This window comes from Onychostruthus taczanowskii, unplaced genomic scaffold, assembly GCF_017590055.1.
Source record: "Onychostruthus taczanowskii isolate IOZ18803 unplaced genomic scaffold, ASM1759005v1 scaffold1, whole genome shotgun sequence".
NCBI classification, from domain to species: Eukaryota; Metazoa; Chordata; class Aves; order Passeriformes; family Passeridae; genus Onychostruthus; species Onychostruthus taczanowskii.
Window position 1 is genome coordinate 2,101,491 of NW_024496525.1, and position 25,084 is coordinate 2,126,574.

The 25,084-nt window shown below is 45.5% G+C and overlaps 1 protein-coding gene across 6 annotated transcripts; it reads left to right on the forward strand.

Moving 5' to 3' along the window:
* Window positions 1-25,084, forward strand: PACSIN3 (protein kinase C and casein kinase substrate in neurons 3). 6 transcript variants are annotated; one of them, XM_041402816.1, is made up of 11 exons: window positions 1-183; window positions 12,425-12,508; window positions 13,971-14,071; window positions 14,500-14,656; window positions 15,434-15,669; window positions 16,050-16,205; window positions 16,755-16,930; window positions 17,740-17,860; window positions 18,310-18,440; window positions 19,688-19,848; window positions 21,777-25,084. In XM_041402816.1, the coding sequence occupies exons 3-11, from the start codon at window positions 14,018-14,020 to the stop codon at window positions 21,890-21,892; spliced, it is 1,308 nt and encodes a 435-aa protein (XP_041258750.1). In that variant the 5' UTR covers window positions 1-183; window positions 12,425-12,508; window positions 13,971-14,017; the 3' UTR covers window positions 21,893-25,084. The 6 variants fall into 6 exon arrangements, with proteins under 6 accessions (XP_041258750.1, XP_041258777.1, XP_041258767.1 ...); XM_041402843.1 differs by having other exon boundaries at window positions 12,436-12,508; XM_041402833.1 differs by lacking the exon at window positions 1-183 and adding an exon at window positions 323-343.

Below are 25,084 nucleotides of genomic sequence, written 5' to 3' on the forward strand. Positions count from 1 at the left end.
TGCCCCGCCGCTGCCATCGGAGCACCCCGAGCCTGGGAACGCCCCGCGGGAGCTGCTGGAGGCGGGGCGGGACCCCCGAGTCCCGCGGTTGAAATAGGGGGAGGGCTCAACCAGTCCCTCCCCCAGGTGGCCGCTGCCCGCCGAGTGTCCCGTCCTGTCCTGCTGCGCCGCGCCGCCTGCGAGGTAAGCGGTGGGGTCACTGCTGTGGGCTCCGCTCCCCCGGGCTCGGCGCCTTTCGGACCTGTGCCCCGTGGGGTGCCGGGGGTCCTGGCGGCGGAGCCCGTCCTGGTCCCGGCGCCGCCTTCCCGCGGCGGGCAGCGTGTCTCGGGACGCGCTGGCAACTGTGAGGGAAAAGTTTCCTCATGGAAAGGGGGCGGGTGGGGGAGGCGGTACCCGGCTGGGCGCTGGCTGTGGGCAGGAGGGGACTGGGAGGCGGCTCGGTGCGGTTTGTCCGGAGGCGCAGCGGAGACCCCCGGTAGGTGCGGGAGCGGCGGCGAACGGGGCTGGGAAGGGCAGCAGGGCTGCGGTCCCGGTGGGTTGTTCGCGAGGGGCTGGAGAAGCCCTTGCCAAAGTTTCGCTCCTTTTGCGTCCCTAAGCTTCGCCGGGTGCCCCGCCGCCGGCCTCCCGGGGCCGGCCCGCTGCCGCCGCCCCGTCACTGGGGGCTGCTGAGGCTCCCCCTCCCTCCCTCTGGAGCCCGCGCCTCCGCTCCGCCGCGGGGACAGGGGCCTCTTTGTGCCGGATCCGCGCAGAGCAGCTTCCCACTCTGAAACCGGAGCCGCGGGCGCTGGCAGCGCTGTGGAGAGTGGGGATAAAGCGGCTTCCCAGGACCCCCTGGGAAAGGGGCCGCGCCGGGGCCCGTGCTCGCGGGGCTGCAGCCCCTTGTCTCCGGCGTCCTTGTTGCTGGCCTGTGAGCCGGACCCCGGGCAGCTGAATGGAGAAGTTCGGCAGATGGGACAGTTCTGTCCTTGTTCGTCCTCTTCCTCTCTTCTGGCTGCCGACAGTAGGGAGGGGAGGGTGAGGGATAGGCACCAGGGGTGCTGCCTGTGGCCGTGTCACCGGGCCCCTGCCGGGCTGCTGAGGTTACCGTGTCCTCTCCAGCGTAGGGCAGGAGAAAGCTGATAAACAGGGCGGGTATTAGTGGGCCTGAATATCCAGTGCTTGAGAAGACAGTCTGATTTGTCACTGGGCACGGGAGGAGGGTTCCATGGTCTCTCTGCAAAGCTATCGATAAGTGAAGCTAGCGTGGCCCAAACGCATTAACCTGCTCCACCACTTTCTGTGCCAACTATGTGTTCTTTACTTGCTTCAGTTCTTCAGGTATGCAAGAAGGCTCAGGGCTTGGTGGGGCGGGCGAGGCTAGCTGACCACCGCCAGACGCTTGTTCCTGGCCCTGGGAAGTAGTCTGGCCTTTTTGTTCACTCTTTGACACTTCTTATAGAACTGGTGCTCCCTATTTCCTGAAACTAGAAATTAATTTCCCTCCCCTTCAAATCAGCTGCTGGTCTAATTTGCACAAAGAAATTTCTGATATGATGGTAATTGATTGCAGTACAGAACCCAAGCAGAGCCTCCCACTCCACCCTGGAACTGAAGTGTCACTAAGCCTTGCAGTGGGTGACTCAAGTCATTCCCGGGAAGAAATGAGAGCAGAATGCACAACTGCAGTGTGTGGGCTAAAATGACAGGGTCCAGATACTCCGTGCTCCAGGTGTGAGCTGGTCTTTGGGTGGAGTCAAAGTGGAGCTTCTCCCCATGAGTTGCGTAACTGGGCACATTCTTTCAAGTAAGGATTCACCTTTCCCTGAAGTCCACAATGTGCTTTGTGTGAGATGGAGTCTGCTTTGATAGTGTTTTGTGTAATTAATGGTATTTCTCTAGAAGTTCCCCAAAATATTTACTAGATTGTCCTTTGACTTGCAGCTTGGAACAGAATGAATGTGTGAGCTTGATCAGCTGCCTGCTGCCTTCCCTATTTTGTGCCTGGTCCATTGTATTGCTTTACTGGCTTTTTAAATTTTTTTTTGTTTTTTCTGATCTGTGTGTTTGAGCTTCTCTGGCTTGCCTGCACTTGTTCAGGTGAAAACTGTCTTCTTCTCAGGCTGCAAAAAGCAGTAACTTCAGTGTGTCACCTATGTATAGGGCTGAGAACAACTGCCCACCTGGAACTCTATTTTCAAATGTCAACAAGTGAATAGGCTTGTGTGTGGCTGGACTATGCCAAAATGCTGCAGGTCACTGGCAGACTGTAATCAAGTCATAAAAGCGTGACAATTTTATGGACCCAAATTAATTTCTTCACAGGATAATGACTGGTGCTTTTAGTCATTTTAGGTTTTTGTGGATTTTACAAGACCTAGCCTGAATCTTCTGGGCTTTCCCTGGATGATCATGAATTTCCAACAAAAAAAAAAATAAATATGTATCAGAGAATCAATGTATATTTACACACATGCATGCATATATATATAATACAATAATATATATACATATATAATGTGTATATATATACATACATACTACGATAACGTAATACAATATACATATACAGTAATACAATAATGGGACTTCTTAGGAGATGCAAAGCTGTCAGAATGCCTTTACCACCACAACGGGGTGATGTGAGCTTCTGTCAGAACTCATGCTATCAGCAAGCGTGGCAAATACTGTATGTTCTTTATTCTGGCCATCTCAAGGGCTGGAGATTATTCAGTTGTTTGAACCATTTGGTCTGTGTCATGGCTAGCATCCAGGGATTGAACTGGGGACCTCAAAAGCTAAAAGTATCTGCTTGTAGCCTTAGTGGAAAAAGCTATACTCTTGATCAGCGAGCATTAATAAACTGCCTCTATTTTTGCCATCAGCTGATCAGTGATCTGTGAATTTGGGCTGCTCTTGAAAGTTCATGGGGAAATGCCTGAACAATATGAGAGCTGTTTAAGCCCTTTAAGGAGCTCTTATCTTTTTAAAACAGACTTTGTGATCAGGCAAGCTGTTTTATCGCTAGTTAGTGTGATGGGTGTAGAGGGTACTCTGTGAGAGGCAACGGTGACAGATAGATTTTAAAAAAGCCTTAATATTTTAGTCTAAGACTTCAGTGGATGGTCAGAAAACAGTGACTACTGTATCTGGAAGTTTTCATGAAGAATTTAGGATTTTGCTCTTTGAAGAATTACAAAAGAACTTGGCATCCTTGAAGCAGTTAAGAAGCTGTTCAAGTGGTAGCTTTTTGCCACTACCCTGCAGCACAGTCATCACTGTAATTTAGCATCAAAATGTACTCTTGACTGTTTGGGCACAAGTTTTTCCAGCAGCACAAAGGAAAATGTTGTGCAAAGAACCTGGTGCATCCTCTGCTGTAATCATCCAGCTTTGTTTTAATGACCAGTACATCAGTCTCCAGTTCCTTCATGCTGAAATGTGGGCTGAAGCTGGGCACTGCTATAAGGCAGTAAATGTGACTGGCATCCAAATCACATTTGAGCCTTCACTGGTTTCTCCTTGCTGTGAATGGGACGATGGGAATGAGCCTTTCAGGCTTGGGATAGTTGGAATTTGTAGTGATTGTCACTGGGCACAGTAGTTTGTTGAAAAGGCATGTGAGGGATCTCCATGGTACCGGGGGCCTGGATCCAGAGGCGTTAGGTTTGTATGGGATTTTCTGCTCTCTTAATAGGTGACTGTGGTAGGACTCTGCTTATTGCAACTACGTTTTTCCAGGCTAGAGGAGTTAGAATTGCTGCAGGCAACCCATAACTAACAGTGCTGGCAAGCCTTCAGCCTCCTCAGTCCTGTCCCTACTGTGAGCTTGCCCAAGCTGTGTCTCTCCTGTCTGCAGGAAGATACAGTACTTGCCTCCTGCTCTCAGGGACCTAGTTCTTTCAGTCACCTAGAGGTGATTTGTTGTTGGTAGTAACTTCCTGGCATCCCTTAGTACAGTACCCCTGCTGCTGAGCCAAACCTCTCCCACTCCTGAGGGTGTTGAGCCACACCAGCTGCAGTACTGCTGTGCAGAGCTCTGAAGTGGCCTTGCTGCCTTTTCTGACAAGGGCAAGAAGCTTTCATGGAGGATTGAGAGAAGATGTAGCATATTTCACTTCTTGAATGATTACAGGTATTTACTTCTGCTTCTTGAGGTTTTCAGTCAGCTCTGCCTTGGATGAGGACTGGTGAGCTGTGTAACCCATTGGAAACCTTGCTGTTGACTCCAGCAGGCTTCTACTCCAGTGCAAGCAAACAAATAGGGTTTTGAGCTGCTTCAGGAAGCATCGCAGGAAATAAAGCCACTGGATTGCTTTGTTGTGCTTGTGGTTTTTTTTTTTAAAGCCTTCCAGTGTTCTTTCCTCACATGTTAGGTTGAATCCTGAGGACCAGAAACTGAAATCATTCCTTTGGGCAGTGGACTGAGAAAGCAAATGACATTCCAGTGATGCTCAACATTAAAATCTATCCTGTCACGTGTGCACTTTGGGCTGACTGCCCTGTTTGCCTGTGTTCTCCTAAAGTATTTTGAATAAAATTTAGGCTATGAAGTGTTAATAGTTCTGTTTTTCAGCCTGAGATCCAAAAGCTTATTTTAAGAGGCACTACTGATACTAAGGAGCGGATTCTGTGCAGATACTATGAAAGCAGATAAAAGTTGCTCCATGACATGCAGGGCAATGAACTTTAAGAAGAATGTGTGAAGTATCTGTGGCCTTTCAGTAGAAGAATTTCAGCCTTTCAGTACTTAAAAGGAGCTTATATAAAGAGAGAGAGCAACTTCTTGCATGGGCAGATGGTGATCAGACAACGGGGAATGCTTTTAAACTAGAGGAGAGATTTAGATTAGATGTTATGAAGAAATTCTTTAAGTAAAGGGTTGCTAGAACAGGTTGCCCAGAGAAGTTGTGGATGCCCCATCCCTGGTAGTGTTCAAGGCCAGTTTGGATGGAGTTTTGAACAACCTGGTCTAAAGGGTGGCATCCAAGCCCATGGAGATGGCCATGGAACTAGATGATCTTTGTGGTCCCTTCCAACCCAAACCCTTCTATGATTCAATGAAGTATGAATCAGGCCAGTTCCTAATGGCTTTCCTATTTCAACCTTGTTACCTGTGTGTATCTCTGGGAAATCTGTCAGAAAGGTGTATGAATGTGTTTAGAAGTGGAATACCTCCAAAGTGGCTGATCTGCCAAACTGTTCTTGAACCAGGAGATGCTACAAAGGGAATAGAAGTTCTCTCCAGTCCACAGAGCAAATTATGCTTTCTTTTCACACCTGGTCCCATAAAAAAATATGCAAAATGATTCTGTATAAAAGCTAATCTACAGTCCTTCCATTTCATATGGTATTGAAATCTGCCTTAAAGTTGCAGTTGTTTTTATGCTGTTTAGATATTCCTGCAGAATAAACCTAGTTCTGGTAACAAAAGGTGAAAAAAAGAGCCTTGCTGTCAAAGTGGAGGAACTGGTCACACCTGGAACAGAACAATGGGTGTGATGCTTTAACCTCATTCTTCTTTACCATGAGAGATGCCCTAGCATTAGTTTTATCTTATTCAGCTCTCAAGTCAAGGAGTTGGTTGCACTCCCTTCTACTGACTGTTTGGGACTTGAAACTCTACAGGGAACTGGATGAACTTCAGAAATGCCTTGAGGATGATCTTTAATGTTTTTGTCTCCATTATATGAATATTTGGAAGGAAAGTATTCACATAATAAGCAGTTTTAGTAAATCAGCTTTTACCATGTAAAACCAGAAACCTATTTGATGCAACCATAGATAAAGAAATGCAGTACTTTAAAATAATTTGCTGTATGATTGTCATACACTTGATCTGAAGGATAAATTTCTTCCAACTCTTATCTCCTATTCCCCTTTCTCAAAAAGCAGCCAGTGGGAAAGATAATTGTTGGTAAAGGAAACCTAGAAGCTGCAGAACTGCAGATGAGTTAAAAAGTCACTGTGGCTTCCAAGTGGGAGAAGGGAGCAGAGAAGGCTGGAGACTTCTGACTGCTGTGAAGTCTAATGAAGCAAGAAAGCACCAGAAGCACAGTGTCAGAATGGAGCTAACTGGCTTGTGGCTCCCACAAAGTTTGATTACAGTGAGTGCAGTCTGCTTCCTTAAGACTTCCTAATGCATTCATGTAAACTTGATCCCTGCTCTTGGCATTGCAAGGTGATTCAATCACAGGAGAATATTCCAGTGGCAGGAACTTACTGGAGTTTGCTCCCCTACCCACTCCCCATCCACAACTACAGGAAACACTCCTGATCAGCACTTCCCATTACTTGTGCCTTCTTGATTCAGGGTTAGATGAGTCCAGGGCATTTTATTCTGTTTGGATCAGTGTTGTTCATGTAAAGATCCAAACAAATCAAACTCCTTACTCCAAACCTAGCTGGAGAGGACAGACTGGTCCAACCTGCTGCTACAATAACTTACCTTTACTAAGTTCCAGGCAACTGTGTTACAGAATGGACTATTGATCTTACCAGTTAATAAGTGCAGAAAAGAACATTACCAGGTAAGATGTAGATTAAATCCTGGAAAATGTTTGCATTCAATGTGGATTGATACTGCTGAGGAGGGATATACTAGCTTTGACTAGAGCTTTAAACACCTGTTTATCAGTGATTTAGGAAGAAAGAACTTTCAGTCGTTTGGGGTCCCATCTGATGAAAAGGGAAGTGCATGGGTTTGGTGTTTGCTTGCAGAGGCTGATGCAGCTGGGTGGGAAGTACCCTGGGAAATATCCAGCATAGAAGCAACCAAGTGAAGAGGCTAGGGAGTGGGAGAGTAGCAATTTCAGGTTCTCCATATCTGCCTGGGTTAAAACCTTGCCCTGAGACTGTGGTAAGACAGGGAGTGTGAGAGCTGGAAAGTGGGCATGCTGTGACTAAGGAGTGAAACAGGAATTATGCTGTTAACAGGTCTAAGAAAGCAGCTAGAGTAGTGCTGTTTCTGGTAACTTGTATGTGTGGCTTCTTACTAAGCTGTCAGCTGCAGCTGCTAAACACATAGACACAACATACATGTTTAAATTATTCCAACAACCATTTGGAATAAAAATGAACATAGCCTATCACCCTGTTTGAGTATGGTACACAATGGTTTGGTGCTGGCTTTTTCCTTCAGCTCTGTATTTGAGATGATAATTTTTTTTTAATTAAAAAAACAACTGGGAAAAAAAAAAAAAAAACTTAACACATATCATGATGGCTCACTACATTCCTTCATTAACATTGTCTCATACTGTCATGTTAACCAAAATAGATCTGTGTTCCTGTAATATTAAAGATCCACTAAGTCATATTGGAAATACAAGCAGATATTTTTCCTTTTCTTGGTAAAACAGTTTCTGTCTGGTAAAGCTATGTCAGCCAGGAATCTTAACCCCTAGATCAGCAGCAGTGTATTAGTAGAAGCCTGTCCTGTAGCTTTGGCTGCTGACAGGGAATAGCTAATAGTAGAAAGGATTGAGTTCTGCATGAAGCCTTTGAAAACAGCTTGGGGTGGCACATGGAGAATGTCATCAGTACATTAACTTGATCTGAATGTGAAGACTAAGCTAAAGAAGCTGTGGTCTGGACTCAGGGGGTCAGCCCTTCAATCTTGTCTGTGTTTTAGTACTTTGGTACAATCATTGAGAATTTTGCTAGTGGACAGCCACATGATCTCTAGAGAATCATGGGCTGGGAGATGGGCTTCTGTTACAGGCTTGTGCAGAGCTGAAGTGACCTCTGTGTGTAGTTACTGTTCTGCCTGGTGTCTCTCTGACCTTTCCCTGGCTGGAGAAATGAGCTGAAATCTTGCTTGAAACTGTATTAGACAGCCCTGGCAGGCTTCAGTCCTTAGGGAGAAGCTGGGAAACACTGCCTTAGTCCCTTTCCCAGTCAGGTGACTGCTGAGGGCGTGACACTGCAATAAGATAAATACCTCTAAGGGAAGTTTTGGGGGATCTTTGTGTTACTTGGCATTCTTTCTAGCAGTAGACAAGAACTGTCTCCTCTTCAGAAAGGTGAGTATGCCTATAAATACCAGAACTCCTTCATAAAGGCAGTGGAGAGGACATTACTGGACATCATCCCAGTTACTGCTGCAGAGCTACTGGATGTGCAGTTCCAGAGCTGGGGAGTCTGGAAAGGACACCCTGTCCCATGCCCCATTTCATTCTCTCTGTTGGGGACCTTCCTAGCTCTGCTGTACCAACAGCAATCGAGTTTGTTACACTGCTAGAGTGATGTGGAACCTCCTGGCTTGAGCTCTCTAGTTTCATTCTGACAAGTTAAAAAGAAAAAAAAAAGGGATTTCATGCTTGTCATTCTGTAAGGGAAGGGAGGCTGCTATCTTTTTGTGTAATTGGATTGTTCAGATTGAAACGTTTATCTGCAACCTATACTAGAGTGCCAGTGTTTTTGGAGGGAAAAGAATGCCTTGACCACTGAGTGCTCTACAGAAAAATGACCAGGGAATCAAACAAATTGGTTGCAGACAGAATCAAATTCCTGCTTTCTGGTGGTAGTTGTCTTGAGGTGAAAATTAGTTAGTATCAACCTATTACTGATTACAAGTTTTGCTTAGCTTGGCTTTAGCACCTATATAGAAAATGATCCACAATAAAAATGTGTCTTCACCAAAGCCTCACTTACTAGATAAATGTAACTCAATTTTTTCCTACATGTGTCTGTATGCAGCATTTGCTGCTGTAGTTGGGAAAGGGAAGAGGAGTTGGGCAGAAACCCTTGTCTGGTGCAATTTACAAGTTTTTTTTTTGTGTGGATGAATTCCTGCGGGGCTGCAGCCCTGTGGGAAAGGGAAGAGGAGTTGGGCAGAAACCCTTGTCTGGTGCAATTTACAAGTTTTGTGTGGATGAATTCCTGTGGGGCTGCAGCCCTCTGAGCCTTTGTAGAGTTCAGAGGTTTGATTTTGGGTAACTTAGGAAAACAGTTGCTCATAAGCATTCTCAGGAGGCAGTCAAGCAATGCATAGAAGTGGTGCCTTGGGCATTTGGAGTCTGGAAGTACTGGAATGTGGTATAGATGGAAGAGAATTTCTGTGGTTTACCTGCCTGAGGGAAAGCTTTCAATGGACAAGAGCTATTATTACTTTTGGATCTAGAAGTTTTCTTTGTGGATGAGGACCCTGTTGCACAGATGCTGTGAAAGCATGAAGCAACAAGGCACACCCTACAATGTGTAGTGGGTTTCACATGTTTTTGAAAGGGAATGTTTTAGCCTAACACCTTGGTCTGAGGGCAGGGATCTGTGGTCTCAGACACGTCCCTGACTGGATCACAAGTGAGAATAACAACATAGCTTAAAGGTAGAAACAGCTCTATCACAATGAGCCCTCAGGTATTTTCCTGAGTGGATCAGTGAGACAGTCATGAGCCATTCCATCTTTCTGCAGCTAAAGAGCAAGAAGCATTTTTTGATAACTTAATAGGGAGCTGATAGCAGGTGTGGCCTAATAATTATGTTGGCTCCTAAGTGAGAGCAGGTATGTGGGAGAAGAAGGGAGGTATCTTTTCTAACACAGCAAGCAGAAATAGTTGTAGCTGTCATTTGCACGGTTCAGTTTGCCTGATGTTGCTGGTTGTAGTGGTGTCTGTGATGCCTTTATCCCTAATCCTCTGCAGGTGTGAAATGAACAGCAGTGTAATCACTCTTTCCCTCTTCTTCAGAGACCTCCTCTTGCAGGAGCTGCTGTGAGGTCTTAAGTAGCTCTTAACTGTGAGAGCTGATAAATAAAGGTGGGAAGGTAGGCATGAACATTCCTTTGCCTTGCAAATATGATTTGCTAGATAGCCTCCTCTTAGCAGAGGTGGCAGTGGCATCAGGAGTCTTGTATGTGGTACTGGCCCACATAAAACTCCAGTTGATCCAATATAACTCCAGCTACGTTGCTCATACTGTACAGGCTCTGCCAGCCCTCCTGAATCATTTGGTGGCTTTTGCTAAATCAGGCTGTCCATGAGGTATCCCTGTCATCTTTGCTGTAAAACAACGTCCAGGCTTTGGCACATATATTTACTTTTCCCGTCAAACTTGTGTTTTCCCTGGTCTCAAACACTGAGTGGCTCACACCATGTGGTATTTCAGGAATAGACTGGCATGAAGGGGTGGGCTGGCAATCTACTTGCTCATCCAGGGCTCACTCAGGGTGACAGCAGCAGCTGTTCTTTTCAGCCCCTCTGTGCAGTACTAAGTACCTTCCCTATGTCTGCATGCAGATCCAGTTTGATCTGCTGACTGACATGGGCTCATGAAGTATGTAAAGTCCAGAAAAAGCCCAGCAGGAAAGGGTCGTTCTTGTTCTTTGACTTTTTGCTTCTACCAAGCTGGATTTTTCTAGATTTTTATAAAGGCTGTACAACTGCTATGGAAATACCTACTCAACTGACTGCCTACTCAGGTCAGGGAAATTAGCCTGCAGAAATACTCTACCACTTCATTGTATTTTCCCCCCAGCTGTTGTGCTGATGACTACAGTAAAGCCTTAAGCTGTGGCATACATGAAATCACAGATGCAGAAAAAACATATGAATTCAAAAGCAGGTTGAAGAAATTAATGGAAGAGAAATCTGTTGAGCTCTTTCATAGGTGGCACATCCAGCTCAGGGAAGTTCCTGTCAGCAAGTGGTTAGAGGCTTAGAGAGCATGCAGGGAGGCATCATGTATTCTTGCTCTGTAATCAAAGTGAGGGAACGTATCTCCTTTTGGCTGCTGACTAGAAAGGCTATGAGGCCATAATAAACCTTAGTCTGATCCAGCACAGCTACTAGTATATTTAGAGCCTGTTAGTGATTGTAAATCTGGTTATTTGAGTTGATGACTCCTGAGAAAGCAAGCAGATGTGACTCAAAATCTAACATGGAAACTGCAGAAAGAATGGATTCAGGGTTTGGGATGTTTGCTTAGCCTGACTGTCCCTCAAATGAACAAGCATATACTGCCATACAACAGCTTTCCACATTTACCCCTCAAAGTCTAGTACCGTGTAGTCAGCCTAAATTGGACACTAGAGATGGAAGACATGTTTGTGATTCATTGCTTCCTGATAAAGCGGGGATGGGGGAGTAGCGTGGAAAAAGTGACACAGCATTCATGTGCCATGTATCATTGATCTATGTCTTCATCAGGAGAAAGAAAGAAAGAAAGGATGGGTTTGAAATACATCTTTACATACCTTCACACATTTTTTTTTAATCATAGCAATTTCAGGAATGTTTAGTCTGGTTTTATCGGGGACTACTCAGAAGCCTTAACCTTTTATCCAGTGACCTGGACAATTCAGAGTCACAACTCTTCCCCCTCAACCTCTTGCCTTCCCCTTCTTCACCAAAAGTCATTGGTTTGCAATAACCTAGTCTGCTTTTCTTTCCTTCCTTCTGTTTCCCTACCTTCTTTCATTTCTTCTCAAAAATGGTCTTACCATCTGACTAATAATCCCACTTCCATATTTTGCAGTTTCTACTCTCAGCTGCCCCAATCTTCCAGCCTCAGCTGAGTGCATATTGGTGGGATTTTTTTTGCTTGTCTCTAGTTGAGGGGGTTTTGTTATTTTTGTATGGGTTTGTTTTTTTTTTTAAATAAATTAACATTTTAGATTGAGGTAAATCCCCAGGGATGTAAATGTGAGATAAACAAAAATGTCTTGTTCTGCCCTGGCTTTCCTTAGCCTTTGCAGACCTTTTACTTCTCTTTGCTCTGTGGAAAGCTGATCACCATTACCTGTACCCTATAGCAAAATAAAGTATTTCTGAGAATGTGATGGGAACAACTTACTGGAAACAAGGAACAAAAAAGCTCCCCTGCTAGATGGCCACATCCTACCAGTGCAGTGCTAGGTGCTCTTGTACTAAAGGGACTGTAGACCAGAATATGCATTCTGGTGAGTTTTGGTGGCTTTTTCTTTTTTTCTTTATGTTAGAGTTATCAAGTTCTTTGTCTTGTGTATAAATCTTCATCTTTAGTTAAAAGAGACTGGAGAAGGTATGTGTGTGTCCTTCTCTCATTCTCCCAAAGGCCGCTATGTGTAAAAGTAAGGGCATGGAGGCACTGGGGTTTGCTAAACTGGACACTGTCCAGTGAGGGGGACCAGGCCCCATGTGGGGTGCCTGGGTGCTTATTTTAGGCCTTTCTGGCCCAAGCCGTTCCCTGTGCTCAGCTGTTGTGATGCTACCTTTCCTGCACAGTGCTGTCAGCCACCCCAGTGTTTCTATTTTAACTCTCTCTGGGGTTAGATCTTGTGACACAAGGATTTGGCATCTCTCCTACGTGCTGGAACATGGCATCTCGGGAGGCACAGTGGGTGCAGCTGCTATATCAGAGGGTGCCCCTCCTAAGTACTGGTAGAAAAGGGACAGCACTTTGTGTGCATCAGAACAGGCATCATCCCTGCAAAGGAGTGTCTGACCGTGTCCATCTCTGTCTCCTCCAGTCTTTTTTCAGAGTCTGAAGAGCTTGAGATTCACTTGCGAGCTTCCCAGTGCTCTCCCTGCGGCATCTCACTTTCAGCTTTCAGGTATGTAGTTACTGGGGCCAGGAGTAGAGTTGCATGCCCTGGAGGCTGTAAGATGGTTTGCAGTCAGATGACAAATGGTGAGGAGGGAGGACAGGGACAGCTGGTGGCATGGTGGAGAAATTAATTTTTCAAGGTTTGTGTACCTGAATGTCATACCCATTTAACAACTCGCTTCAGTGACTGGAATTCAGCATTTCCAGCCTTCTGAAGAAGGCCAGAGGAACAGCACTAATATACTTCTGACACTCCATGGGATGACACTGGGCAAACATAGCCAAATGTCAGAAATTCCTGAAGTCTGGGTTGGGGCGCTTCACTGTACAGCTCATGCCACCAAGAAGGATTTGCATGAGGTGGGAGATGTGGACTCTTGACCTGATCTTCTTCTCTGCTGTGTGCTCTGTGGGCTGGCAGAATGAGCAGATACCTCTCTGGGGTGTGAGGGAAGCTTTTTATAACCAGGAATGTGCAAGAGGAGAAGTGGCAGCAAAGGCCATGCATGGTGCATTAACCTGGGCTTGTCTGAAAAGAACTGGGTTTGTCAGCAAGTGACTGGGCTTGGGTCCTGTTACTCCTTCTCTCATTCTTGCACAAGAACAACCCTGAACCTCTCCCCAGGGAATTCATGGCTTAATACCACATCAGGAGCAAACTGGCAGTGCAGGCTAGCACAAGGGAATGGGCAAAACTTCTGGACAGCAGAGAATGAGAGGAGCCTTTTACCTTCCAGCCTAGATTTGGAGCCTAATGCAGTGAGTGTAGTGAAAAGTAGCAGTGCAGGGATGTTTCTAGGCAAGCAGTGCTGCTGGGTAACAGGTACGTGTGCTGCGCTGCCGTTTGGCTGGGTATGCCCCAGCACATTTCTGTACTTCTGCTCAAGTCCAGTTCAGCTGGTGGGCAGCTTATAGGGCTCCTCCCCATTCAAGACATGCCTGCCTGCTGACTGCTCAGCCTTGTTTTCCCCAGTCAGTTGTTGTAATCCTGTAATCCTGAGTCATACTGGGAAGCTGGAGTCATCTCCATTGACACAAGACTTTAAATAAAGTCTTTCAAGGCAGATTTTAAATAGCTTTAGCTACCTCTGTTTCTCTTACCCTCTCGAGGGCTTTGGTTAAGAACAGAATCTCTGCAGAAGTATTTGGTGCTGCTGAAGAGTGTTGGATTCATAGCATGTCTGATATCTGCACAGCCAAGGTTTGGCAAGATTGTCTTCTACAACATTTTTTCCTAATGTGTTACAGGCCTGCCAAGGAGGCCTCTTGTCTGCAGGGAGGGAGAAGGCCAGTTCAGCCCTGGGCATCTCTGCTGGACCTTGCCATCTGCAGCTAGAGGGGCACTGATGACAGTACTTGACTGCAGAACAGCAAGTTGGGCTCCTCCAGCTCCAAGAGTAATGGAGAATTATGCTGTCTGCAAAGGCTCAGCCAGTGCTATGATGGAAATCACTTTTCTCTCTTCTCAGGTTAACTGAAATCTGCAAACATTCTCTGCTGCAAGAAAAAGAGGGTGATGTCATCAGAAGATGATGCTGGTGGGGAGGCTCCTGGGGGCAGTTTCTGGGAGGTAAGAAAGGATAATTGGAGTGTGAGGGAGGTAGGAGTGTCATCTTACCACGCACTGGTGGAATTGGGTTGAGTTCCAGGTCTGTGGTGACATGTTGCCCTTGAGGAGTGGAAGGGAGGAGCTGTGGGAAGGTTCAGTGTCATGCTGTGTGTTACTGCAGGGAGCAGTGAGTCTTCCATAGATACTGTGGAATGAGAGTTCCTTGTTCAGCTGACATTGATCTGAGCTGTGAGAGAAGCAAGCAAAGCATCTCAGCTTCTTCCCTCCAGTACTGTGTCTGTCTGAGACTGCCAGAGGAGGGTGTGAACCCAGATGCTGCCTTCAGAAGGGCCCATGTTCCCTCCCTGTGCAATGATGGACCTGCTCTTGTGTGTACTGTAGGAATGTGAAAGTCAGTACGGTATAAACAATGCTGTGTGACATTTCAGGCTGGAAACTACAAGCGGACAGTGAAACGTGTGGATGATGGCTACCGGCTCTGCAATGACCTTATCTCCTGCTTCCAGGAGCGAGCCAAGATAGAGAAGAACTATGCCCAGCAGCTAACAGAATGGTCCCGTAAGTGGAGGACCAATGTGGAGAGAGGTAAAGTTGGCTTATCAGACTGGGAACAGGAAGCAATCATTGCACTCCCCTCTTTGTGTGCTCTCTTCCTGAGGTGACACTGTTTCCTTGAGGAACAGGCTTCCCCTCCCCAGGATGGGGGTAACTTTCTTGTGTGTCTATTTTGTGTATTTGCCTGTTTTTGTAGTCAGTCTTCTGATTCACTTGGAGATGTGTTCTCTTCTCATGTGCATGGTTATTTAAAAAAAACATCTTTGTGCTTAGTTTGGCAAGTCCTTGGGCAGTCCATGTCTTATCTCAAGCTGGAGATACCCCCCCTTTAAGAACGGCTTAGTGTCTTCTCCTCCAGTCTGAGAATAACTACTAATGGTGTGATTTAGTGGCAGTGTGCTCAAACTGATAGTGTCTCACAAAGTGACTGGAAACAATGGGACAGATGTCCCAAAGGACCTGCTGGTCTGTGGAACAGAAGCCTAGCCTTAGTCACGAATTAATGTTGCTCTCTGCTGTGAAGCCTAAGCCAGATTTGGGAAGAGAATTTCCTATAGAAACCTTCTCCTAGCAGGCACCATCTGGGACAGTTGAAGCTGCCCAAAGAAATGCCCATCTCATCCAGCTCTAGCAGCCAGTCTAGATGCTGCCTGGTGGAACTGTGGAGACCAGTCAGTGCTGACTTGTTTGATGGGGTAGAGTTAGGGAAGTGACTCCATACTGGTAGATGTATGTAAGAGGAAAAGAATCTGTATTCTCTTCAGTGGGCAGTAGGTATAAGAGCCTCTCTGGTGCTTGTTCCTCTAGGTCCGCAGTATGGTACTCTGGAAAAGGCCTGGCATGCATTCCTGACAGCTGCAGACAAACTGAGTGAAATTCACTTGGCTGTCCGGAACCACCTGGCTGGTGAAGATTCTGATAAGATCAAGGCCTGGCAGAAGGAGGCCTACCACAAGCAGATGATTGGAGGCTTCAAGGAAACAAAGGACGCAGAGGATGGGTTCCGAAAGGCCCAGAAACCCTGGGTGAAGAAGATGAAGGATGTAAGCAAAGTGTGAATGGGGGAAGAGAGATAAGGGTAGTTGAGCTGGCTGCATGATTTCAAGAGCCACTGGCAAACAAACTAGGTTAGCCAGAGTAGCAGAGAATTCCCAGAGAGGGATGGATCTCTCGAGGATCTCATGTTGTGGTTTTATAACTTCCTTCCCATATGGGAAGACTTTGGTAACAGGTTTTGTATTCCTGCACAGCAGGTGAGCACTGAAAAAGAGATCATTTGAAGCTTCCCACTGAAGCATTGTTTACTAAATGGCATTCCTGTTACATTGCTGCAGACTCTAAGAAATGTTAACATGCCTCCTCTGAGTATTGGAGGATCGTTGTGGGCAGGATCATAGCTTTTTCTGCATCCCTTCTCCTGCAGGTGGAGACTTCTAAGAAAAACTATCATGCAGCCCGGAAGGAGGAGAAAACGGCCCATACAAGGGAGAACCATGCCAAGGCAGACTCGTCTGTCTCACAGGAGCAGATGCGCAAGTTGCAGGAGCGCGTAGAGAAGTGCACTCAGGAGGCTGAGAAGGTGTGTGTGTGTGTGTTGTATGGATGGGGGTCACAAGGATACTCCTTTCAAGGAAAAAGCATTGGTAGTAATGTTCCTCGGTGAAATGACTCAGCTGAAGCCTGTAAGAAGATGTGAATTCCCATCATCTGAGGTTTTAGTGAGCTAGACTTCAGTAACTAAGATCTTGGTGCTTGGAGTTAGGCAAGATCCTAATTTATAATAAATTTAAAATAAGAAAGGAAAAAAGTGTAGGGGATTTGGTGCAGGGAGTGGAACCTGTAGAGCTGAAGACTTGGCTACCAAAAATAGCTGATTTGTCTGTCCACAACAGGGAAAGTGTGGAAGGTCCTGTATGAAAGAGAGTAGTAAGGAAGAACAGGAAACTTGCAAGAATATTAGGAGAGCAGTGGACTGAGACATCAGCTGTGGGATTTCTTATTTCTTTGGTGCATTTGTTCAACAGTGCAGGGGGGGAAAAAACTTATCAGTCCCAAGCCAGAGTAGGAGGGTTGTTAATTTTTTGCCATCAGGGCAACACATCTCACCATTGCTGTGTTCCTACTACAGTGCAAGGATCAGTATGAGAAGATGTTGGAAGAATTGAATCGCTACAATCCCCGCTACATGGAGGACATGGAGCAAGTGTTTGAGGGCTGTCAGGAGGCAGAGCGCAAGCGATTGTGCTTCTTTAAAGAGATGCTTCTGAATCTGCACCAGCATCTCAACCTCTCCACCAGTGAAAGGTACTGGCCCTGATGCAGAGGGGAATTCTGCCAGCCTGGAGTGCATAGGCTCTGGTGAGGGGTGCCAATTCTGGTGTCTCTGGAAGCTGCTTGCATCAGCCAGATCTCACTTATTCCCCTTTCAAGTGTATATGAGAACTGGCATTTGGTCTCTTCAGAGTGACCAGTGGTGGGGGTCTGTGATTGTAGGCAGTGCCAGGCTCCCCAGAGGGGATTTTCTGCCTTTGAATCCTTCCTTTTTCGCCACTCTCCAGTATGGTCCTGTATGTGCACTTCTATCCTATGAAAAGCCTCATATTGCTATATGTAATCTCAGGCTAAGGAATGTAGTAGCTCTGCTGCCTTCTAGTATTGATGGTTATTCCACCTATTTTGCCCTTAGTAGAGAGACCTTTTGTGAAGTAATGCCTGTAAGCCCATGAGTTGCCCTAAGCAGGGGTTACACAGGGGTAACAGGCACAGCCAAAAATCTTCTGTGCCCCTTTTATGGTAGAGACAACAAACCTGAGCCACCTCCCTGTCCATGTGCAAGAATGTGCCGAGTTATTTCAGTGCTCACTTAATGAGCTGTGCTGGCACTTGTTAGGCACTGCCACACCAAACAAGCCTGTCCCGTTTGCCAGGCTACTCTCCAGTAAGGGAGGCTGTGTTTTCCTAGGGCTGAATAGGTGCTGCTCTAGCATCCTTAATCCTGTGGGATTGAGGATGCTGTGTAATTGTGCATGAGGTTAATCTCTTCCTTCCTACTTGGCTTTTGGGAGACTGCTGAGGGATTTGATTACTGCTGGTTCTGTCTGTTCTGGTTGTAGCTTTCATGCGTTGTATCGGGATCTCCACCAAGTCATCATGGCTGCAGACAACCAGGAGGACCTGAAGTGGTGGCGCAACACTCATGGACCGGGCATGGCGATGAATTGGCCTCAGTTTGAGGTGGGGTAGCATTCTAGGGTGTGTTAATGCTATTTCCAAACTATTAACTGCTCAGCTGAAACTGGCCATTACTAGTCTGGTGCTGGAAAGACCATGTCTTTGCTCAGCAGGCTCGGGATATTGGCATCTTCTGAAATTGTTGTGTTGCAAGCTGTCTGCTGCACAAAGGGGCACACATAGGCTATAAGCCAGCCAGCTGCAAGGTCAGAGAATGGGAGGTGGTGCTCAGGGCTGTGGGACAGCTTTCTGTGATGATTTTCTCACAGCCTCTCTTGTTGCACCTTGGGATTCTACAGAAATGAGCCTGCTATACCAGCAAGGCTATTGAGCTGACCACTTCAGCTGCTACTGAAGTACAACCTGGTCTTCTGTTGTTCTGTGTTGGGCAGAAAAGATACATGGAGCATTTCTGAGTGGCTGTGATGGTATTACTGGTTTTCCCTGCACAGGAATGGTCTCTTGAAACACAGAGGCAAATCACCAAGAAGGAGAAGAGTGGAAAGATGGCTGATGATGTCACACTGACCAGCATTTTGCCTACACGAGATGGTGTTGTCTCACAAACCCCTCTGCAGACAAGGTAAAGGCTGAATTCTGGGATACATCATGTTAGGAAAAGTACAGTCCTGCCCAGGGCCATGAATGAGTTGGATTAATAAGAGTAATCTCTTCCTTAATTTCCTGTCTCTTGCCCATGGCCTTACCTGTGGCACTCTGGAAAAGGCCATGTAGAAAATGCTGTTTAGGGTAGCTGTTTGGTTTTGGGTTTGTTTTGTTGGTTTTTTTGGTTTTTTGTTTTGTTTTTTTTTTTGTCTAGCACATTCTGCTTCACAAAGTGCTTTCCTGGTAGAGAGCCTTCTAATGACAAGATTTAGCCCAGTCTGACTATTGCTGTCTAATTCTGGCATGCATTTCCCCAGTTCTTCTCCCAGACAGGGTGAGAGAAGTTGGGGGCTGTGTGGTTTCTTAAATGAAGGTAACAAATTCTTACTGCTTTTCCCTGGTATGGTGCTGAGCAGCACCTGACAAGTTTGAGTATAGCTGCCTCCCTTGCCAGGAGGCAAGCCTGGAGAATAGGGAGAAGCAGAACAGACTCATTCTACTGTTGCAGTAGCTGTCCTGCTTTAAAAGGTAGATGCTGGCCAAAGTGAACTGAGCAGAGAAAAATGGGGATCCTAGAGATTTTTCAAGGCCACTACTGTATTTCACAGTCAATTGGATTCAAGGGCCCTATTTACCAATCTACAGGTTTTCCTATCAAGAGGAGCAGAACAGCCTCTTCTATGACACCCTGAAGGCACCAACCCATGTGAAGTTAGTATGGAACATAGCCTTTGCAGGGCTTTTTGGGTTCCAGGTGTCTGTCCTCTGCTGCTCTTCCCCTCTGCTCTTGTCCCTGACTTGGAAAACATAATTCCAGACATCTCTTCAGGATGCAAAACACAGCTTTTCCTCTCTGTCTTATTCTTGGCTGGAATAACTCTGGATGCAGATGGGCTCTGCAGTTAGGACTGGCCTTCCTTGTATGAGAAGGTCTGCTGGAGTAGGAGGAGGTCATGAAGAGTGTGTGTGTAAAAATACTTAAGACAGTGAGTTATCCTCCTGGCCCTCAGGGTTCCAATGCTAGGGTGCTTTCAACAAAATCTGGTATCCCCTGGGATCTCTCTTCCCTGTTCACCCTCGCTTGACTTTTGGGGCCTCTTGCACCCTGTCCTATAGCAGAGCAGTCTCAGGGGGAGTCAGGGTGGTGCATGATTCAGGAGGAGGTTGGTGAAAGATCAATCTATTAACAACCATCTTGTCCCCTCTCACCTTCCACGCACACAGCGGAGGGAAGGAAGACATTTCGGAGTGGTCAGATGAGGACACTCCCAAGAAGTGCCTGGATGCCAATGGGCATGAGGAAGACCTAAAGGTACCAGGTGTACGGGTACGAGCACTCTACGATTACACAGGACAGGAGGCTGACGAGCTGAGCTTTAAAGCAGGTACAGTGTTGATGATTCTCCACGTGTGGCGGGGACACGAAGCTTGACTCCATTTCAGAAGGCTGATTTATTATGTTAAATATTATATTAAAATGCTATATTAAGACTATACTAAAAGAACAGAGAGATCAGAAGGCTACAACGAGAACAGAACAGAATAGAATAACAAAAATCCTGTGACTGCTCACAGCCTTGGCACAGGTGGCTGTGATTGGTCATCAATGGAAAACAATCCACATGGACCGATCATGGATGCACCTGTTGCATTCCACAGCAGCAGATAGTAATTGTTTACATTTCTCTCCTGAGGCTCCTCAGCTTCTCAGGAGAGGAAAAATCCCAGCAAGGATTTTCCATAATATCATGGCTACAGTACAGAAGCACTAATCTCTTACTAACCTTCCACTGTCCTCACTTTGGCTCACTGAATGATTGAAACACTCTGTAAGAATTGGATGTCCACTTGAAAACTGACCTTTATTCTTCCCTTGGTCTGACCACTGCCAGCTCCTTCGAGGTGGATGACCCAGTGGGAAATTCAGTTTTTTCTAGACCAAAAGGTAGTGATGCTGCATGGCAAGAGACTGTCTAGGCCTTGGTCAGAGTGCAGGGAGAGCAGACCCCTGCCTCTTCTTAGGGCATTTATGCTGAATTGTGTCTTGAATGTTAGATGTTTCTCCCTCCTTTGCACTATTGATATAAAAATTACATGGGTGTTCTGGATTGTCTTTTCAAATAATGTGTAGATATTCTGGGAGAAGCTCACCTAACTGACATGTACTACTGAAGGCAGAAGTCAGCTGGCAAAAAACAGCTATGCAAACTGTTGCTCAAAAGGGCCTGGCTTGCGGCAGAGGACTGAGCACTGGAGCAAACAGACCTGTCCCCTTTTCTTCCTTTAGTTAAATTTAAGTTTGCATGTGCCCTCCTCTTATCTTCAAGTGGACATTTTGATCTTGGGAGTGTCTCTATCTTGCTTGTTTTGAGTTTTACATGGTATTTCTGTGTTATAGCTCTCCAAAACACACCCATTGGAAGTCACTGAAGTCCTTCAGTAGCAGGGCCTTCTGCCTGAGGCCAATATCTGTGCTGCAGTGTTACCATACTAGTAAACTTCCTAACACTAACTTGCTTTAAAATATCCTGCAATATGGGTGCTCTAGACTTGACTTTGTTCTTTCTTTCCACTCAGCAGATGAAATGGGGTATGACATGTTAGCTGTAGTCATCTCCTTTTTGAATCTGCTCTGAGCAACACATACCATTAAGGCTACAGCTTAACAGCAGTGTCTTTCTTAGCCTCTGCCAATGTGGGATGTGCCTATTGATACAGTCAGACCTCCCTCTCTGGCCAGAAGGATGACCTTCTACTGGTCGAGGAGGGGATCTTTCTGCCCCTTCCCAAAGTAGATGTGGGGATGTTAAAAGTCTTTACTGGTCACAGTGTGAAAAATCAGTTGATCTCATGCCTTACTGGCCAAACCAAGACACTTCATCATGGAATAGGCATTTTGGGTCCTAACAGCCAGAGCTTAGCAACTTCTTGTATTTCCTTCCCACTTGCCTGTCAGAGGAGCCACTAAGAAAAAAGTGTCACAGATCTGTCTGATCACCTTGGTTTGTAAGAATATTCCTTAGGGAGAGAAAAGCAGGCAGAACTACAGGGCACAAAAGATTTCTGATACTGAATAGAAAAAGCAATGGTCTGTTTAAGTTCTTTGGCTGAGGTGATAATACTGAGTATAAATACTGAAGAGATCAGTGATTCTGGCTTTGATTAAACTGCACTATGATTAGGGTGTTGATAAGGGGAGAAGAGTGTCATGATTGAGACTAATAGTCTTGTTTTTTATCAAGTCATCCTAGGTGGATAAAATGCCATGCTACCTTTCTCAAGGCTGCCTCCTACTGACTGTTCTTACTTTTAGGTGAAGAACTAATGAAGATTAGTGAGGAAGATGAGCAGGGCTGGTGCAAGGGCCGACTTCTCACTGGTCAAGTTGGACTGTATCCTGCTAATTACGTTGAGAAGGTTGGATCATGATTGCTGCTGCCCCACCAGTGCCTCACAGCCATACCAGCATCTCCTGCAGAGGTCATTGGGTCACTCCTGGCCCCAACCCACCTTTGCAGTATATCCAGCAGCTTCTGGACTTTAAAGGCACATATTCCATGTAACTAATGCATCATTTTAAACATCTAGCTCTGTAGGGATTTTCTAAAAAATAAACAAGGACGAATAAAGACTTTTCTGAGCACTACAGTAGTGTAGGAGTGCGGAAAGAAACAGATCCTTTTGACTTGCACTCAGTGAAAGGAGGTAGGTGTTTTCAGGGAGCTCTATAAAAAAGAGAAAGCATACTTCCTTGACTTCAGTGCACATGCATCCATAGTACATTGGGTGTTGAGGTCTGCCCTGCCTCCAGGCTTCCAGTTCAATGAATTTTTGATATGCAGGGTAATAGGGAACTTCTACTATTGTTTCCCCTTTTTAGCTGCATCAGGCTGACTGGCAGAAAGCTCTTTATTCTCCTGTGTATTTTACAAGTTTTCAGTATCCCTCACCGGCAAGCTTGTTGGCTTCCCTGATATGGCAGCTGGTAAAAGTTACACAGCTACAACCTGAACACCCCTTTTCACTGCCCTCATTTTTATTGGGATAACCCCAGGAATGCATGATAGTATAGCTGAGGCACAGGAGAAAGAAGCTTCTGTCTTGCATGGTGTGGCTGTTCAGGCTAATGAGTTCTGAACAGACATGTTGTGCAGCAAGTTGGAGTTGACTGAATGCTCCCTGAGCTAAAATGGACTTTCACACATGCTGAAGGCTGGTTTTAACAAAATGACAGCCATGTTCCAGTGCTGTTCTGCTTAGGATTCCTAAATTCACTTGTGTATGTTGGGGATTTTAATGCATCTAGATTATTTTGGCTTCACCTCTGTCCAAGAGTACTTAGTGCACAGCAGAGATCCTCTTTTTTTCCTTTTCAATATCTTCTTGACTTACACAGGGCAATAAGTGCACTCCCTGCTTTGCCAAAGACCCCTGCACTGTGATGAGGGTTGCCTGCTGGCTAGCACAAATTACTTATAGAGGGGTAACCCCCCTTTTTGTCCTGAATTGCTGCAAGTGCACTTATGCCCAGTTGTTAAGTGCCATTCAGCAGGGAGGATGTATCCAACATCTTTATCACCTGTCCTCATGCCTTTGAAAGCCTGTGAGGCTGCTGGGAAGACCTGACATCCAGATCCTAGTGCTCTGCATATTCCAACATGGGGACTGATTAGCCCAAGAGCTTGAGGGAACAAAAAACTGGAAAAAGCTCCCATTGTCAGAGGAAAAAAGGCAAACAAGCAGTTGATTAAAAATGGCTTACTTAGTACATCTGCTTGAAACTGCTGTTGAAATAATTTTGAGTTTTGTTGTAACCTTCTGTAGTCACATTCTTATTCTGGCCTAGCAAGTGTGAGTGACCTGGCTCAGTCAGACTCACAAAACTCAGTCAAGCCTCCACCAACCACTTGGGGTGAACTGCTTCAGAGCTGCTTGGAAAAAGGGTGCTGCACACATAAGAAAGGCTGAAGTCATGGGGGAACATCGGGATTAAATGGCCAGTATTGTGTTAACAGCAACTAGTAAACCAAAATGTAGACTGAAACAGAGGAGGGAACAGACATATTCAAACACTGTTAATTTATGAAGATTAAAGTATCACAAATATCTCACTGCAACAGAAATTAAACATTTTACAGCATACTGGATGCCTTGAAATGTAGTCTGCCACGGACAAAGAGATGGGAGACTAATGTTATTTAGTGCTTTTGTGAGACCACAGAAACTTACAGTTGGAAGGTTTTGCTTTAAATACCCCTATCAATGTAGTTCATGAATGGGGAAGAGGGGTGCAAACCAAAAGAAAAAGTCTAAAGCATTTTGCTCAGAGTCTATTATGTCATTTCTCAATAAAAGAGAAAGTATTTCCAAAAGGCAATTAAATATCTAAGCAACAGACATTAAAAATGCCTGGATTTAGCTAGGAGTTTAATTAGTATTCTAGGTTCAGTATCTGAAGATGCCTCTAAGATGATGCCGTGTAATTAGAGGTGTTGGTGTATAAGCACTTGGACTTATTTAAAGATCCAGTCTGCTTTCAGTTCTGTGTCCCAGGTAAAAATATAATTAGTCTTGTGCAGTAATTGCAAGTGTTCCCTTGCTGACCCACAATGGAATGATTTGTTGCTCCTTTGTCCTAGCACACATGAATGTGAAGAGAGCTGTGCCTGTCAGGCTTCTGAGAGAACTGAGATTAAAACAGCGCAAAAATGACCTGAGATGTCCTATAAACAATATTGAAGTTTCCCTGATTGACCTGCATATTTCAAACCCTGATGATAGACTTTCATGTAAGGTCAAAAAATGGTAGAATGGAGCTACAGAGGATGACATGGAAAACTGACTTTCAACTCCTATTTGAATTCTAGTCTGGCTGTAATTAGGGATGGAGGTAGGTGTGGCCATAACGTGCTAAAGGACAGAAATGTCCAGTGAACAGAACCTCTGGTTACAGTACAAACAACCTGAAATTCCACAGGACAAAGTCTGAACAGACTTGTTTGTCCTAGGAAAACATGACCACCTGATTATAGTGGGCTGCTTGAAGGTTTCCAGAATTTGTGACATACTGTATCTTATGTGACCAAGTTCTCTAAGGACTGTTTGCACATCAGAAATTCCTGCCAAGAGTTGAAGCAATGGACAGCAGACAATACATTGAGAATGAAAAATTGTTTGGCTGGACTATAGCTCAGAAACATGCATGGCACTTAGTCCTGGCTACCCAAAACCATCTGGATTAGTAAAAGAGCCTGTGTAGTAAAGATCTAGCTGGAGGGAAGGAGGAAAAAACAACCCCACACCAACCCACATCTAATGATCTTGTATTAAAGTAATAGCTCTGCCTGGATACTTGGTTTTCCACAGAAGCAAATGAGGTTTTGTTAACCACAAAGGTTCTAGTTGAAACTTCCATGCCATGCCAAAAGTTTTGTGTGTGAACAGACATGTACACAGAAACTAATTGCTGTGCCTGAATTCCAGAAGGCCAGTGAAGCCTGTTCTTTTCCCATGGTTTTTGTAAAAAAATACAAATGCACCTCTGTGCCTGATGGGCAACACAGTGAATAATTATCTAGTCATATTTTATTTTTTAATAAAGCCATTCCTTGTGGAAAGCCT

Bases quoted from the DNA above. Each gene is read 5' to 3' on its own strand.
- PACSIN3 (XM_041402816.1), top strand. From the start codon at position 14,018: ATGTCATCAGAAGATGATGCTGGTGGGGAGGCTCCTGGGGGCAGTTTC. The intron at 14,657-15,433 runs GTAAAGTTGGCT...TTGTTCCTCTAG, and splicing joins GAGGACCAATGTGGAGAGAG to GTCCGCAGTATGGTACTCTG. The intron at 19,849-21,776 runs GTACAGTGTTGA...TCTTACTTTTAG, and splicing joins CGAGCTGAGCTTTAAAGCAG to GTGAAGAACTAATGAAGATT.